Genomic DNA, 18,829 nt, shown 5'->3' on the forward strand with positions numbered 1-18,829 from the left:
TTCTAATTCTGTTCTAGTTCTGTTCTAGTTCTGTTCTAGTTCTGTTCTAGTTCTGTTCTAGTTCTGTTCTAGTTCTGTTCTAGTTCTGTTCCAGTTCTGTTCTAGTTCGGTTCTAGTTTTGTTCTAGTTCTTGGCTTTAAAATAGACTAAATATAGATAAAAGAATAAAATACATAATAGTAAATTAATTTTTTTTTAATTATTTTTAATATTCCAGGACGCACCCAGGAAATTTTGCAACGCCAAAAAGAAAAACGTGATAAATTGGCAGCCGCTCTGCGTAATTATAAAAAACGTTTGGGCAATGTAGAACAAGAAATAAATTTACTTACTGGGACAATACCTACACAGGGTCTATCCGAAAGACTGGATGAGGAAATAATAAAATTGAGGAGAGATTGTCAAGACATGCTTAGAAGTAGTAAGTGTGAAGGCTGCTGTTCAAAACAAAAATAATAATTTCTAATAATTTATTTTAAAATTAAAAAGGTAACCCATTTACACAACCGCCATTACAACAGGAACTAGCAATAGATCATCAGCCGCAACAAAGGCATCCACAACCTCAACCATTCCCAAGACAAAGAATGACACGTCCGCCGCCAAGGCCACCACCACCACGTCAAACTAGTCTAGATATAATACAACATCATAGTCAAACATCAACGCCACATACACCACCTGCCGCTTCTTTACCAAATCTTAATTTCTATAATCCACCACAACAGCAACAACAAAATCACAACAATTCTTTAACAATACCTTCATATTATCACCAGCAATCGGCTGCTTTGAACAGCAATCATTTGTATACAGATCACAGTAATTTCGTTAATCAAGAACCTATAGACGATGGTAGTGAAGAGGAGTATGAAGAAGTGATTGAACAGCCCTGGGAGTGCAGTATGTGTACATTCCGTAATCATCCACAATTGAATATTTGCGAGGCGTGTGAGAACGTTAGAATACCTGGTAGGCTAACAAATTTATCTCGTGCTAGATCGGCCACAAACTGTACTAACATAGCAGGTGCAGCAGCACGTTCACCAGCAGGCACAGCCTTACAAGTCTCTGGTTCCTCACCTAATTTGGGTCTATCGCGTACACCTGCTGGCTCTAGCAATACCCTTAATAATAGCAATAGCGGTAGCAGAAATGCCTTAAATACTGCTACTGTCAATTTAGAGCATGATACTAATCTTGTGCAACAACAGTTACAACATTATGCTTTGCATACTTAATTGCGTTTTTTATTGTGTATGAAATATTGTTATTTTTTTTTATAAATTTTTATTAATTAATCTACTTTTTTTTACTAATTATGTTTAAAAAAAAATTTACTTTTTTTGCTTTATTTTACTGTTACTTTTGTTTTATGTTAATTTAATAATAATGGCATGTTAAGCAGAATTAACCCTTAATAATTAATGTTAACATTTCGAAGTACATTTTAGGGCACACATTTAAATGTTAAAGTTGGCAAAATTGTGTAAATTTTTTATAAGCTAAACTAAAGACTAGCTAGAATAAACTATAGACTACACAATGTCATAGTCTAGACTAAAGACTAGACTATAGCCTAGATTGTAGACAAGACTTTAGACTAGACTATAGACCAGACTATAGACTAGACTATAAACTAGACTATAGACTAGACTATAGAATAGACTATAGACTAGACTATAGAATAGAATATAGACTAGACTATAGACTAGACTATAGACTAGACTATAGACTAGACTATAGACTAGACTATAGACTAGACTATAGACTAGACTATAGACTAGACTATAGGCTAGACTATAGAATAGACTATAGACTAGACTATTGACTAGACTATAGACTGGACTATAGACTAGAATTTAGACTAGACTATATACTATATTATATACTAGAATATAGTCTATAGACTAGACTATATACTAGACTAATGACTAGACTATATACCAGACTGTAGCCTTGACTATAGACTAGATTATAGAATAAAATATAGGCTAGATTCACACTACATACACTAAAGATTAGACTTTTGACTATGCTAAAGACCAGACTATAGAAAAGACTATAAGCTAGACTATAGCCAAGACTACAGACTTGAATATAGACTAGACTAAAGAATAGACTATAGACTATACTCTAGACAAGATTATGACTAGAAAATCGACTAGACTATAGACTAGACCACTTGTCTACACTGTAGATCTGAATATAGTTTCAAATATGAAATAGCCTCTGACTATGAGCTAGATTATAATACACACTATGACTTTTTCAAGAACATACTGTGAAAATGTTTGTTAAATATATATTTTTTTAATAATTTATAAAAAATAATTAAACATTTTTAAATATGCATGTTGTTTATTTGCCAATTTACTTACTAAGTTGGTTTATTTGTTTATATTCTTTATCAACTAATAATATGGTGTTTTTTATAAAAATAGCTGAACAGTAGTGTGGTTTAAATAAGCAAATATTTAAATATTAAATTAAATATTGACTTAAATTTTAATATAAAAACATAAAAAGTTTTACGTAAAAGAAAAATTTAAAAATAAATTAATTTACTTATGTGTTTGTGTTTTTTGTTTTTTCCAAAATTCTATATCGTTTCAAGAACCAGTACTTAGTAGAGAAGATATACATATAACATTGTCGCCTGGTGAGAATAGTAAGTGTTCCTTATTGAAGGAAGTAATGGAACCATTTCTTAATAATTGATTTAAATTATTTGCAGGAATAATACATTCATGGATTGTTTCGTGACAACATGCAAATAGATCATAATCGTTTAACAAGAATTATGATCTTAAGATGGAAAAGGGTTTGGGTTTTGCAATTTTGGTGGCTTTAATTTAAAAATATTTTGTATTTTTTTATACTTAAATTTAAATAATTCTAGTTTTTTATTTGTAATGTGTAAAAATTTCTAGAAATTTTAAAAGTTTGCCTAAAGTAGCAATTAAAACTATAACTAATTATGTACTATTTGTAAATAATCGAAAGAAATCAACAAAATTTAAATTAATTTTTTTTTTTGTTATTATTTATTTAATAGAAATGCTGCTGGCAGCTTTATGTGATGTAATTTTAATAAAAATAAATCTGTAAACTATTTGTAAATAAATAGATTTTCTATTCTTAACTTATTTTATAAGTAAAAGACTTAACTTTTGTATTGTTCATTAACTAAATTATTTGTTAATTTGCTGTTTTTTTTTTTGTATATAAACTAGAAATCAATACACTTTTTTTACAAGGGAAAAGAACAAACGAAATTGTTAGCACAAATATTTAATGTTAATTTCTCTTTTTTTTAATAAAATTTTGCTATAATTTAAATATGTTTAGCAGAAATTTATAAAGAAATATTAAAACTACCAATAAATAAAGAAGAAAAACGTATGTAGTATAATAAAATAAAATGGAATTGTGTGTTTTATATAAAATGAAACTATAGTACAAACTATATAATAAAATTCAGAATAAAATCTGAACTAGAAACCAACCCTATAGTCCTGATTATATAATACATTATAAACTTGACTGTAGTCATGACTACAAACTTTATTAAAGCCCTGACTTTTAGCTAGACCATAGTGCAATCTATTGACAAGATTATAACCATAGCCATAGCTTAAAAACCTAGATTATAGTATAAACTATAGACTAGACAGTAATCTAGACTTTCAAATAAACTAAAGCGCAGATTTTTAACAAGACTATAAGCTAAACTTTAGTCCACACCATAAAATACACTATAGTCCAGACTATATACTAATCCTAACTGTATACTGACTATAGACTATATTATAGACGGGACTATAGACTTGAATTCAGACTAGATTATAGAATAGACTAAAGAACAGACTATAGACTATATTATAGATTAGACTATAGACTAGAATATAGGCTAGACTAAAGACTAGAATATAGACTAGACTATGGGCTAGACTATAGACTAGACTATAGGATAGACTATAGACTAGACCATAGACTAGAATAAAGACTAGACTATAAACTAAACTATAGATTAGACTATACACAAGACTATATACTAAACAAGACTCTAGACTAGACTATATAACTAAACTGCAGTCTAGACTATAGTCCAGCCTACACTCTAGTCTATAGACTGGACTATACACAAAACTGTAGACTAGACTCTAGACTACACTATAGACTAGACTATAGACTAGTCTATAGACTGGACTATAGACTAGACTATAGACTAGACTATAGACTAGACTATAGACTAGACTATAGACTAGACTATAGAATAGATTATGGACTAGACTATAGACTAGACTATAGACTAGACTATAGACTAGACTATAGACTAGACTATAGACTAGACTATAGACTAGACTATATACTAGACTATAGACTAGACTATACACTAGACTATACACTAGACTATAGACTAGACTATAGACTAGACTATACACTAGACTATAGACTAGACTATAGACTAGACTATATACTAGACTATAGACTAGACTATACACTAGACTATAGACTAGACTATACACTATACTATAGACTAGACTATAGACTAGACTATACACTATACTATAGACTAGACTCCAGACTAGAATATACTATAGACTATAGACAAAATTGTAGACTAGACTCTAGACAAGAATAAAGACTACACTATAGTCTAGACTCTAGACTAGAATATAGACTAGACTATAGACTAGACTATAGAGTAGACTATAGACAAGACTATAGACTAGACTATAGACTAGACTATAGACTAGACTATAGACTAGACTATAGACTAGACTATAGACTAGACTATAAACTAGACTATAGACTAGACTATAGACTAGACTATAGACTAGACTATAGACTAGACTATAGACTAGACTATAGACTAGAATATAGACTAGACTTTAGACTAGAATTTAGATTAGACTATAGACTAGACTTTAGATTAGACTATATACTAGACTATAGACCAAACTATAGACTAGACTATAGACTAAACTATAGACTAGGCTATAGACTGGACTATGGACTAGAATATAGATTGGACTATAGTCTAGTCTATAGTCTAGTCTACAGACTAGTCTATAGTCTAGTCTATAGTCTAGTCTATAGTCTAGTCTATAGTCTAGTCTATAGTCTAGTCTATAGTCTAGTCTATAGTCAAGTCTATAGTCAAGTCTATAGTCTAGTCTATAGTGTAGTCTATAGTCTATTCTATAGTCCAGTTTATTGTCTAGACTAGACTATAGACTAGACTTTAGACTAGAATTTAGATTAGACTATAGACTAGACTTTAGATTAGACTATATACTAGACTATAGACCAAACTATAGACTAGACTATAGACTAGGCTATAGACTGGACTATGGACTAGAATATAGACTGGACTATAGACTAAACAGAAGACTAGACTGTAGACAAAACCAAAAAATATACTATACTAGATTTTAGATAAGGCTATAGACTAGACTACAGACTAGACTTTAGACTATAAACCATTTTCTAGACTGTAGACTAATTTAGATTATACAACAATTAAACTGTTATTTCAAAGTTCCCTACATAGTGAAAAGCTGTAATCACCCTGTATCTCTATAAAAAGGAATTTATTCTAAAACTAAGTGTCATTCCAGGTCTGTAAATATTATTTTTATTATTGTTAAATACAATTTCACTATTTTACATCATTGACGTCTATCAGCCTTAATACAAAACTAAGTCAAGTCTACAAAAAAGAAAAGAAAACTGAATACATATTTGTTAATAAACTTTAATTACAAATTATTTTAATTGAAACAATGTTAACTTTAATAGAAAAAAAACAATAGCACAATACCTTCTCCAATGGACAAATACTTTCAATAAAAATTTCTTTAAATTTGTAAAACATATATCATTTTAATAAAAAAAACGAATTTAAAGGCTCCCTACCTTTAACACCAATTGTTAACAACGAACTATTTATATGACAAGTTGGCTTCTTAAGATAAGTTAAGAGACTGACTATTTCATCATGATATTATGTTACTATTATCTACTCGTTCCAAAATTTATTGTTCTCTATATGTTAGTAACATTATTATACTCTTCTAATAATGTTTACAATCTTTAAATGCTCTGTGCATTAGATGCATTTTCTAAATTTATGCTTTATTTATGTTAGTAGTAAGTACATGGGTATTAAATTAAAAAAAAAACGCTCATGAAGTGCGTTTTAATAGAATTAACTGCATGAAATGCGATAGACTTTTTTGATAGACATAAAAATATCGAAGCAAGTACTTTGGTTACTTTAACTTTAATACAATTAAAACATATAATTTTACACAGTGTGAGCATTGAAAAGTCTTTTAGTGTAGTTTGCAGCCCAATCTATAGTTTTGTCTAGTTAAAAGAATACTCTAAAATGTACTGTAGACTATACACTAGTCTAGTCTAAAGTATATAATATAGTCTAGTCTATAGTCGAGTGCATAGTCTAGTCTATAGTATAGTTTATAGTATAGTCTATAATCTAGTCTATAGTTAGTCTATGGTATAGTCTATAGTCAAGTCCATGGTAGTCTAGTCTATAGTCAAGTCTACGGTAGTCTGGTCTACAGTGTAGTCCATAGTCTATTCTATAGTCTAGTCTATATTCTATTCTATAGTCTAGTCTATAGTCCAGTCTATAGTCTAGTCTATAGTCTAGTCTATAGTCTTGTCTATAGTCCAGTCTATAGTATATAGTGTAGTCTATAGTCTAGCTTTAGTCTAGTCTACAGACTAGTCTATAGTCTAGTCTATAGTCTTGTCTATAGTCTAGTCTATAGTCTAGTCTATAGTCTAGTCTATAGTCAAGTCTATAGTCAAGTCTATAGTCTAGTCTATAGTCTAGTCTATAGTCTAGTCTATAGTCAAGTTCACTTTAGTGTCCCCTTTGTAATCGGGAGCAAAGACAGTCGTCTCTTTACTGTCCTCAAGTAACCTAGAGATTATACTCTTAAAAGTTGTTTTTTTTTTTTTTGTTGTACTTCCGAAAGTAGTTATTTTACGCATCTTTTGTAGAAATGATTATTACTTTCTACTAATATGCCATCATCTGGTGGACTCAAATTTATATCTTTTGGGTCAATCAATAGTCAATAGTATTTTGGAGAGTAGACACTTGAAATTTTTAAATTTTAGTTCCATTAATATCTTACCACCTGGCTGACTCCAATTCGTATGTTTTTGTCTTTCATCACAAATAAACTCTTTGTAATCGAGAATGAAGACAGTCGTCACTTTAGTGTCCCCTTTGTAAGCGAGAGCGGGGACAATCGTCTCTTTACTGTCTCTTTGAAGGGTGTAGAGTGACGATTGACTTCCTCGTAGGACAAGCCCATGTTAAAATGATCGGTCACCTGGGTAGTCAGGTGGTTAGGGGCCACCACAAGTGGTAGGTTAAGTGGTCAGTTCGGGACTGTCCCGTGGAACTGCTGGGAGTGGTAAATTACAACTCAATCCACTAGACTATGGTGAGTTTTGAAAAATCATGGGTTATTTCTTAAAATAAACATTCATGTAATTTACATATAATTACAAGAATTAAATAAATGTTTTTGAGAATAAATAAAAAAAATTACATACACTGATATAAGATGATTTTAACAATTACACTCATGTTAACGAATTTTTCTGTTAACAATATTTACTTATTAAACATTCTGTATGTACGTATCAATGGATGTTATGGGTTTTATTAGTATTTTTGTTTTGTTAAAAAAATGAAAATAACATAAAAAAATAAACTTACATTACCAGGATCCCACGTCGAAAGATCTTTCGTCTGCTTCCTGTAGATGTATATGATTGTAACTTTTTTAGTTTTTTTATTTATTTTAATTGATGATTTTAAAATTATATATGTATTAACGCTTTATGTTATTAACATTTTCACTCAATATACACTTGTTTTTACACCCACCATTAAAAAAGGAGGGGGTATATTTTTTTGTCATTCCGTTTGTAACACATTGAAATATTCGTCTAAGACCCATAAAAGTATATATATTCTGGGTCCTTATTAGATTCTAAGACGATCTAGCCATGTCCGTCCATCTGTTCGTCTGTCTGTCTGCCTATTGAAAACACGATAGGATCCAAATAGAAGAAGATAACGAGCTGAAATTAGCAATATCGGTCCACGATTTCGCATAGCCCCCATATAAGCCCCCCTTCAGAAAATGACTTTATCGCCCATAACTGGCTAACAGAAGCATAAATAGCGGTGAAATTCGGCACAAACATATAAATTACCCTTCAGTAAATGACTATAGTCTAGTCTATAGTCTAGTCTATAGTCTAGTCTATAGTCTAGTCTATAGTCTAGTCTATAGTCTAGTCTATAGTCTAGTCTATAGTCTAGTCTATAGTCTAGTCTATAGTCTAGTCTATAGTCTAGTCTGTAGTCTAGTCTATAGTCTAGTCTATAGTTTAGTCTATAGTCTAGTCTATAGTCTAGTCTGTAGTCTATAGTCTAGTTTAATGTCTAGTCTATAGTCTGGTTTATAGTCTAGTCTATAGTCTAGTTTATAGTCTAGTTTATAGTATAGTTTATAGTCTGGTCTATATTCTATAGCCATAAAATTATTCAACACAAACGAATCATTTAGTTGAAAATGCCTTATTTGTTTTAACTAAAAATGTACATTTATTTATATAGAAACAAATGTTTATTCATAAAACCACAAAGTTTATAATAAAACTTAAGTTAGGTTTACTATAAATTCGGCTAAACAATTAAAAAACAATTTAAAGTTGCTAAAACTTGTGTATCAAAATGTGGAAATTATTAGGTCTATTAATCTGCAGCTATACAACATATGGTGGGTTTAAGGCAACGTTAAAAGGGGGGATTAGAAAAACAATTGAACAAAGTAATAGAAAACAGTTTTAAATAGAAAACGTTTTCTTTTTTAAATGTTTTTAGCTTTCGCAGCTGCTACCAAGACAAAAAGTTGTTCGATTAAACTACCAGATATTAAGGGATTTGCTCCAGTTATCTTGACTGCAGAGTCCAGAAATAACTACAAACTTTTTAAACCTACTGGAGAGATTACCAGTCTAAAAGAAGGTTCTAAATTACGTTTGGTCTGTACCGGCAATAAAAATGTGTTTGAGAATACAAGTTTTGATACATTGGAACTGAAATGTTCGAAAGGCAATTTTGTGGATGCTAATAATAATGTCCAGCCCCTAAGTGAATTGGTGTGCAAATCAATACCTAGTTCCACTATGAAAATAACCAACGAAGAGTGTTCAAATGGAAATGGTTATATTTATGAAACAGGTTTTATAATAGAAGATGAATTCTATGGACCAGTATTTGAAATCTGTTATAGTAATGTTACCGAGAATACTTTCTATACACATGGTATACTAAATGGAGCTGCTATGGATTGTAAGTATAATCTATGGACTTAATGTGTGATTAGAAATTAATTGTATTTATTTTTTTAATCCAGACTCCATTTCGGAAAGTACCCGCCGTTCGTTTACAGCCGATGGCATGCAATTCACTACCACTAAAGCAAATACATTCTATACTCAGAAGAATCAAATCAAACGTTTTGAGCAATATTTTGACAGCGATCAAACTTATATCGATACCAAAAACTTCTTGGCTCGTGGCCATTTAGCCGCCGATGCTGATTTTATTTTTGGCTATGAAAAACTGGCCACCTATTATTATGCCAATGTAGCGCCTGAATTTCAATTAATAAATGCTGGCAACTGGTTAAGGGTAGAAGAATTGGCACGTTTAGCTTCGGCCAATTATAAAGATGATATCGAATCCTATAACAGTTATATGGGTATTTTAGAATTACCCAATAATAATGGTGATTTGGTGGAAATCTATTTGGATGATACACAAAAAATCGAAGTACCAAAGTATTATTTTAAGGTTTTAGTCCATCGAGCCTCCGATTCATCTATAGTTTTTGTTACGGTAAATAATCCTTACATAGAGGATGGTCCCGCTGAGGAAATTTGTACAAATGTATGTGAAAAATCTGGTTTAGTACATGCCAATTTCCCTGATGTTACCAAAGGTTATACATTCTGTTGTGAGTTGGAGGAATTTAAACAGTGGGTTGATTTCTTGCCTGACGAGGTACAGGGTAGTAACTTGTTAAAGCGTAATCTTTAATTTGTTTTCTGGCAAGTTCTTGGTGATCATTGTAAATTTGTTAATGTAAAGTATGTTGTTTTATAAAAAAAACATAATAAAGGAAATATTGCTATATTAAAGACTATAATACTATAAAATAGACTACAATAAAGAATAAACTAATGATTTAACTATAGACAAGACTTAATCAGTCTAAATCTCTAGTATAGACAATATTACAAACTAAGTAAAGTCGGTAGATTTGTTTAGACCATTTTACCTAGGCCTCTATTGGGCCTGTTGTGAGCTCCTTTACCAGAACACTAACCACTAACCTATCGGAGGCCTTTAGTCTAGTCTACAGTCTATAGTAGACTATAGCCTTGGCTTTAGACTAGCCAAGGCTATAGTCTTGTCCATAGTCTAGTCTATAGTCTAGTCTATTGTCTAGGCTATAGTCTAGTCTATAGCCTAGTCTACAGTCTAGTCTATAGTCTAGTCTATAGTCTAGTTTATAGTCTAGTCTATAGTCTAGTCTATAGTCTAGTATATAGTCTAGTCTATAGTCTAGTCTATAGACTAGTCTATAGTCTAGTCTATAGTCTAGTTTACAGTCTATAGTCTAATCTACACTCTAGTCTATATTCTAGTCTAGCCTATAGTCTAGTCTTGCCTATAGTCTAGTCTATAGTCTAGCCTATAGTCTAACCTATATTCTAGTCTATATTCTAGCCTATAGTCTAATCTAGCCTATAGTCTACTCTATAATATAGTTTATAGTCTAGTCTATAGTCTATATAGTTTAGTCTATAGTCTAGTCTACAGTCTAGTCTGTATTCTAGTCTATAGTCTAAACTAGCCTATAGTCAAGTCTAGTTTATAGTCTACTCTATATAGTCTAGTTTATAGCATAGTCTACAGTCTACAGTCTAGTCTATAGTATTGTCTATTGTCTAGTCTATAGTATAGTCTATAGTATAGTCTATAGTCTAGTCTATAGTCTATAGTTTAGTCTATGGTCTAGTCTATAGTTTAGTCTATAGTCTAGTCTACAGTCTAGTCTATAGTCTAGTCTATAGTCTAGTCTATAGTCTACTGTGGCCTCTGGTAAATTAGTGGTTAGAGTTCTATTCTGGTAGACCGGAGGTGGTGGGTTCGATTCCCACCTGAGGCACTGTTTAAGGAGCGCACAACAGGCTCGATAGGGGCCCTAGGTGTATTTCTTTGGATTTGATGTATATATGTTCATTCTTCTTTCAAACTAACTAACTAACTATCTATCTAACTAACTAACTAACTAACTAACTAACTAACTAACTAACTAACTAACTAACTAACTAACTATTCTATAGTCTAGTCTATAGTCTATTCTATAGTCTTGTCTATAGTCTAGTCTATAGTCTAGTCTATAGTCTAGTCTATAGTCTAGTCTATAGTCTAGTCTATAGTCTAGTCTATAGTCTAGTATATAGTCTAGTCTATAGTCTAGTCTATAGTCTAGTCTATAGTCTAGTTTACAGTCTATAGTCTAATCTACACTCTAGTCTATATTCTAGTCTAGCCTATAGTCTAGTCTAGCCTATAGTCTAGTCTTGCCTATAGTCTAGTCTATAGTCTAGCCTATAGTCTAACCTACATTCTAGTCTATATTCTAGCCTATAGTCTAATCTAGCCTATAGTCTACTCTATAATATAGTTTATAGTCTAGTCTATAGTCTATATAGTTTAGTCTATAGTCTAGTCTACAGTCTAGTCTGTATTCTAGTCTATAGTCTAGCCTATATTCTTGTCTATAGTCCAAACTAGCCTATAGTCAAGTCTAGTTTATAGTCTACTCTATATAGTCTAGTCTATAGCCTAGTCTACAGTCTATAGTCTAGTCTATAGTATTGTCTATTGTCTAGTCTATAGTATAGTCTATAGTATAGTCTATAGTATAGTCTATAGTATAGTCTATAGTCTAGTCTATAGTCTATAGTTTAGTCTATGGTCTAGTCTTTAGTTTAGTCTATAGTCTAGTCTACAGTCTAGTCTATAGTCTAGTCTATAGTCTAGTCTATAGTCTAGTCTATAGTCTACTGTGGCCTCTGGTAAATTAGTGGTTAGAGTTCTATTCTGGTAGACCGGAGGTGGTGGGTTCGATTCCCACCTGAGGCACTGTTTAAGGAGCGCACAACAGGCTCGATAGGGGCCCTAGGTGTATTTTTTGGATTTGATGTATATATGTTCATTCTTCTTTCAAACTAACTAACTAACTATCTAACTAACTAACTAACTAACTAACTAACTAGCTAACTAACTAACTAACTAACTAACTAACTAACTAACTAACTAACTATTCTATAGTCTAGTCTATAGTCTATTCTATAGTCTTGTCTATAGTCTAGTCTATAGTCTAGTCTATAGTCCAGTCTATTGTCTAGTCCATAGTCTAGTCTATGGCCTAGTCTATGGTCTAGTCTATAGTCTACTCTATAGTCTAGTTTTTAGTCTAGTTTATAGTCTAGTTAAGGAGCGCACAACAGGCTCGATAGAGGCCTAGATGTATTTCTTGGGATTTGAGGTATATATGTACATTCTTCTTTCAAACTAATTAACTAACTAACTAGTCTATAGTCTAGTATAAAGTCTAGTCTATAGTCTAGTCTGTTAGTCTATAGTCTAGTCTCTAGACTGGTATAGTCTACATTCTACTCATCATTGTATAATCGAGTCTATTAAGTGTTTTATAGTATTGTCTATAGGCTATAGACTATAGCCTAGCCCAAAGGAATTCTAGTCTACAGTCTAATTTATAGTGAAGTCAAGTCTATAAAATGATCTATAGTCTAGTATTTAGACTAGAGTCGAGTTTATAATCTATTCTGTTGTTTAGTCTTTAGTGTAGTCAATAGTAAGTTGTTTAGTCTTTAGTCTATTCAATATGCTAATCTATTCTATATAGTCTAATCTTAAGTCTAGTCAATAAGGGGAACTAATTAGAAAAATCTAAATAAAACGTTAAACAAGATAAATAATTTTGTAAAAAATTATATTTATTTTTCCAATTCCAAGAATAATCAATATTAACAAAATAAACTAGCATGTCCAAAAACCATCGGTTGAATTTCCAAAAAAACAAATACTTCCACTCAAAACAAACATCTGCTCTTTAAGCATTACCCTCCAAAATAGCTTGAATTTCCAAAAATGTTTTACCCTTCGTTTCAGGAACAATAAACAGTACAAAGAACACGGCTAACAGAGTCAAGGCGGAAAATATCCAAAATGTTAGACCAATACCAATGGCTTCGCTAACAAACGGATAGGTATTGGTAACTAAAAATGCTGCCAACCAGTTGGTAGTACCAGCAATGGAACCGGCAATGCCCTTAATATCTTCCGAAAATAATTCAGCCATAAGAAGCCAAGGTATAGCGCCAAAACCACAGGAAAACATAATGACATATAAACAGCAACAAACGACTGGTAGCCAAGCAATAGATTTAGCAAATTCTTCATCTCCGGCTTTCTTGAAAAAGTAAAATCCCACACCAAAGGTACAGACACTCATAAAACTAGCCGAGATCATTAGAAGAGGTTTACGACCCACACGATCAATGAAAAATAGGGAAATAAAGGTAGCCACCACCATCATGGTGCCCACCAAAATGGTACAGGTAGTATCAGTAAAACCAGTTTCGGCATCTTTAAAAATTCCCGTAGAGTACATGACAATGGCGTTAATGCCACTCAATTGCTGAAACAGCATGAGAGAGATTGATACAGCAAAGGCCCGTAAAGTTGATTTCTTGACTAGAGATTTAGCTACTGAAACTTGATTTTCCTTAGCGTATTTATCATTAGCCACGAATTCTGCCATTTCTCCAGATATATCATAATCCTTGCCTCTTAGCCATTGTAAAGATTTTTGTGCCTTTTCCATATTTCCTTTGAGCACAAAAAAGGCGGGTGATTCGGGTAGCAATAGAAAAAGTAAAGCCATCAATATCGGTACTATGGCGCACAATATTGAAGACACCATCACTTCAGCCATAGCACCCACCACATAGACATATAGAATTCCACTTGTGATAAGCATTTGAAAGAAACAACCCAAAATGCCACGTATTTTTGTCTGAGCTATTTCGGTGGTATATATAGGCGCTATAATGCAAAAGGCTCCTCCGCACATGCCCAATAAAAAACGTGCAGCATACAACATAAAAACATTTGAGGCCAATAGAATCAAAACCCAACCGAGCACAAAAGGAGGCACTAATATCAGCATAGTCCATTTTCTACCAATTACATTGATCACATAACCAATGGGTACACAAACACAGGCCGCACCTAGGGCCATTAAAGAACCCACCCAACCATATTCAGCACTCGAAACTTCAAATCCCAAACTGCCATCTTTTATATCGGGCTCTACGGGAGCTGTCCATCCAATAACAGTACCAAGAGCAAAAGAGCCCATGGCAGCTGATAAACCCGCTACATATTGGGGTAAAAGTTTAGCTTCTGCAGCCATTTGAGAATTTTTTCTAGATCTTTTGTTTGTTTGTTTGTTAATATTTTAAAAATATTATTTGAAAATATATATAGTGAAAAAAATACGTTTTGAGAAAAATATATCAAATTATTTGACAAATCTTAGGTGGAGTTCTATGTTAGAAAATTATTTTTGATTCCAACTATTTAGTTCAGGGAAATACTTTGATAATAATAGCTATATACATAAAAGGTTTTAAGTAGCGATGAATTTAGTAATCGATTTTAGTGATTTCAAAACTAGATTATAGACTAGAAATCAGGCTATAGACAACACTTAAGACAACATTGTAGACTAGAAATAAAACTATTCTAGATATATAAACTAGACTATAGACAATACTAAATATTAGACTATAGAATATACTATAGACCAGACTATATACTAGACTATAGACTTACCAAAAACTAGACTATAAATTATGTTATAGACCAGACTATAGACTAGTCTAAAAACTAGATTTTAGACTATAGCCAAGACGTAACTATAGAATAGAATAGGCTACACTAGACTAGACTATGGTATAGACTAGAACAGAGTATAGACTAGACTATAGACTATACTATAGACTAGACAAAAGACTAGACTATAAACTAGACTAGGCTATAGACTAGAGTATAGACTACACTATAGACTAGACTATAGACTAGACTATAGACTAGACTATAGACTAGACTATAGACTAGACTATAGACTAGACTATAGACTAGACTATAGACTAGACTATAGACTAGACTATAGACTAGACTATAGACTAGACTATAGACTAGACTATAGACTAGACTATAGACTAGAATATAGACTGGACTATAGACTAGACTATAGACTAGACTATAGACTAGACTATAGACAAGACTATAGACTAGAATATAGACTGGACTATAGACTAGACTATAGACTAGACTATAGACTAGACTATAGACAAGACTAGACTATAGACAAGACTAGACTAAAGACTAGACTACAGACTAGGCTATAGACTAAACTAAATACTAGAGTATAGACAAGACTATAGACTAGTATATATCTCTATATCTATTAAAGTATTTTTTCAATAAAAATATATCGTAATAATTATTAAATTTCCATTTTTTTAACAAATGAACAAATTTATGGTTTCTATGCAATTAGTTAATAAATTGAAAATTTGAACGCTGTTTTTTTTAAATTTACCTTTAATTTTCCCTTAAATTAAAATAAAATGTAAAACTCGGCAGCCCTATTTCCTCCTGCATGTTTTCCGTAAATTTCACATTCATTAACAACCAAAAATTTTGCTTAATTCTTATTTTTTTCTCTAAAAAATAATAGTTTATTTAAATATTATTTAATTATTAGAATTTTTAAAAATTACAACATATTCTTACATAATACATTTCCTTTCCCGCAACAAAGCAAACACTTGCCAAATGCTAAAAAGGCACACAACTAATTTTACACTCTTTATTATACTTTTTCTTTTTTCTCCATATCTTCGAGAGCCTTCATTATTTGCAAATCTTGTTTTTCGCGATGATCACGTATGGCCTGCTGTATGGCTTCGCGATGTCCCAAATTTTCCGGTGGATAAAGTTCACGTTTCTTTTTGGTAACCCATTCTTCAAAGTAGGCCGGTTGATTGAAAATGTGAAACATCGCTACGGGAAATGTCATGTACATGCCCATTTTAAAAATTTCCAAAGTCCAGTTGCCCATGGTGAAAAATTTAGTGTTTATTTATGCTACGGAAAATGTTATTTTGTTAGAAAATGAAATTGTAATTTTAGTTTTGTTTGAAAAAAAAAATTTACCTTTTAGTTCGATAAATAAACACAGCTGATTGTTTTGTACAATAACAGCAACAAACACAAACTAGAGTTCTGCGCCGACGAACTTAATAGACGTCAAAAACTAAAAGTTGCAGCGGCATCTTAAAGCCGGCAAAGTTTTCAGTTGTTTTTAATTTTCATTTAAGATTTTAAATAATAACGGTATTTTTGAAGCATCTATTTATAAAAGTTATTAAAATTGTCTAAACTTAATAAAAAAAACATTCTCGTGCTTCGTGTGTGTGTAAAATCATTATTAATATTTTTTCTATAGAAAACGTTTTTATAAAGTAAACACTTTTCTTATAGGAAAATTGAACACTTTTTCTATAGAACAAGTCTTTACAAATTTGACAAATTTTCTATAGAAGTACATAGAGGGTTCTTCTATAGAAAAAGTTTCTACAAAGTATAAACTTTTCTCAAGGGAAAAAGTCTTTATAGATTAGACATGTTTATGCAGAATTTTTTCTTACTCTTTAAAGGCCTTTTTCTATAGAAAACGTCTTTATAAAGTAAACACTGTTCTTATAGGAAAATTTGGACACTTTTATTATAGAAGAAGTCTATAGAAAAAATTTTCTATAGAAATACATAGAGGGTTCTTCTATAGAAAAAGTTTCTACAAATAAACACTTTTTCCATAAGAAAAAGTCTTTACAGATTAGACACTTTTCCTACAAAGTATATAGACGCTTTTTTATAGAAAAAGTTCTACAAAATAAACACTTTCTCTATTGGAAAAGCCTTTACATTTTAAACACTTTTCCTATAGATAATTCTTTACAAGTTAGACAAATGTACTGTAAGAAAGATCTTTACAATGTAGACACTTTACAAAGTACATAGACGATTTTTCTATAAGAAAAAATATACACTTTTTCTGTATAAAAAGTCCTTACAATGTACACACTTCTTATAGATGCAGCCTTAATAGAACAGACAATTTTGTTATAGAAAAATTTCTATAAACGAGACACTTTTTAAAGAAAACATCTCTGTATATATTCTATAGTAAAACTTTTCATATAAAATATCATTTTCCAATACTACGAAACTTTCCTGTAGTTGTGTTCTACTGCAGTAAATGAGAATCTTTAGGTATCCGATTTGTGATATTTCTCTTTTATTATATTAACTCTCTATTTTTCTAGAGATTGAACTAAACTGTTTACAAATTACATATAACTAGACAAGGAACACGCGTTATAGTTCTCAAGCTTTATTACATATGTATATACATATATACAGACAAGTAAACAATACAATTGGTTTTAAACGACTGCATATGCGACACTTTAAATACTCTGCATTATTTTTCACTTTGCTACAAATATCAAATTTTTTTTGTGTTATTTTTGTCGGTCATATTGGTCGCCCATAAGAAAGTTTTACTTTAAATCACATTAGAACGTTTTCAGAAGAAGTTCCCATAGAGATTTTAACCAAATCACATCAAGTCTAGATTTCTCATATATATAAGTATAGCGTATTAAATATGTTTAATAAGTAATATGTAACAAGTTACAAACTTAAATACAAAAAAACAAAAACCCCAGATAACAAGTGTTTTACAATATTTAGGTTAACAGACCTCCTTCATCTATAGTATGGACCCTTTAGAAAAATAAAATAAAAAACTTTTCCATTGTTATAGAAAAAGTTATTTCTCTGATGAAATCTACTTCTAGTTTAAACTTGTTTGAGACTACGTCTATTAAAGAAAACAATATTTTATTATTATTTTTTTCGTTGATATTTTCATAGCATGACTTTTTTCTAATCTTTATTAAATACTTATCGGTATTTTGATATAAAACAAAATGGTTTACATTTAGTCTGATATAATTTGATATACTGCTAGTCGTCTAAGCAATAAGTGTGTCGGGTGAAAGTACCAATTAGTAGTTTGTAAATATATAGTGGGTTTTACTCATATGTTTCTAAATTGATGAGTTTTTTTTTGGGGGGAAATAGTGATAAGATTTGTTTGGATTATAGAGTACCTGGTTAACTGTTCGGTCATCGTAATAAATAAACATTTATTGTTCTATAGAAAAAGTCTTTACGATGTTGACTTTTTTCTTTAAAATAAGTCTTAAGAAAAAGTCTTCACAATGTAGACACTTTTTCTTTAGAAAAGTCTCTACAATGTAGACCCTTTTTCTATATCTAGTCCTTAGTCTATAGACTAATCTATAGTCTAGTCTATAGTCTAATCTATAGTCTAGTCTGCAGTCTAGTCTGTAGTCTAGTCTATAGTCTAGTCTATAATCTAGTCTAAAGTCTAGTCTATAGTCTAGTCTATAGTCTAGTCTATAGTCTAGTCTATAGTCTAGTCTATAGTCTAGTCTA

The 18,829-nt window shown here is 31.1% G+C and overlaps 4 protein-coding genes across 4 annotated transcripts; 2 read left to right on the forward strand and 2 right to left on the reverse strand.

Moving 5' to 3' along the window:
• The first annotated feature begins 222 nt into the window (after positions 1–222).
• LOC124418450 (velvet complex subunit 2-like) lies at positions 223–1,421 on the forward strand. Its single transcript, XM_046955385.1, has 2 exons — positions 223–421; positions 490–1,421. The coding sequence occupies exons 1-2, from the start codon at positions 409–411 to the stop codon at positions 1,239–1,241; spliced, it is 765 nt and encodes a 254-aa protein (XP_046811341.1). The 5' UTR covers positions 223–408; the 3' UTR covers positions 1,242–1,421.
• Positions 1,422–8,759: 7,338 nt separating this feature from the next.
• Positions 8,760–10,277, forward strand: LOC111676936. The gene is made up of 3 exons (XM_023437944.2): positions 8,760–8,843; positions 8,948–9,418; positions 9,483–10,277. Exons 1-3 carry the CDS (start codon positions 8,798–8,800, stop codon positions 10,166–10,168), a joined length of 1,203 nt encoding a protein of 400 aa, XP_023293712.2. The 5' UTR covers positions 8,760–8,797; the 3' UTR covers positions 10,169–10,277.
• Positions 10,278–13,141: 2,864 nt separating this feature from the next.
• On the reverse strand, positions 13,142–14,765 carry LOC111676937 (facilitated trehalose transporter Tret1-like). Its single transcript, XM_023437945.2, has one exon. The coding sequence runs from the start codon at positions 14,643–14,645 to the stop codon at positions 13,281–13,283; it is 1,365 nt and encodes a 454-aa protein (XP_023293713.2). The 5' UTR covers positions 14,646–14,765; the 3' UTR covers positions 13,142–13,280.
• A 1,268-nt stretch (positions 14,766–16,033) lies between these two features.
• On the reverse strand, positions 16,034–16,534 carry LOC111684402 (protein PET100 homolog, mitochondrial). The gene is made up of 2 exons (XM_023446559.2): positions 16,457–16,534; positions 16,034–16,387 (listed from the first exon to the last, which is right to left on the reverse strand). Exon 2 carries the CDS (start codon positions 16,359–16,361, stop codon positions 16,113–16,115), a length of 249 nt encoding a protein of 82 aa, XP_023302327.1. The 5' UTR covers positions 16,362–16,387; positions 16,457–16,534; the 3' UTR covers positions 16,034–16,112.
• Positions 16,535–18,829: the final 2,295 nt, after the last annotated feature.

Source organism: Lucilia cuprina, chromosome 6 (assembly GCF_022045245.1).
Source record: "Lucilia cuprina isolate Lc7/37 chromosome 6, ASM2204524v1, whole genome shotgun sequence".
Classification (NCBI taxonomy): domain Eukaryota; kingdom Metazoa; phylum Arthropoda; class Insecta; order Diptera; family Calliphoridae; genus Lucilia; species Lucilia cuprina.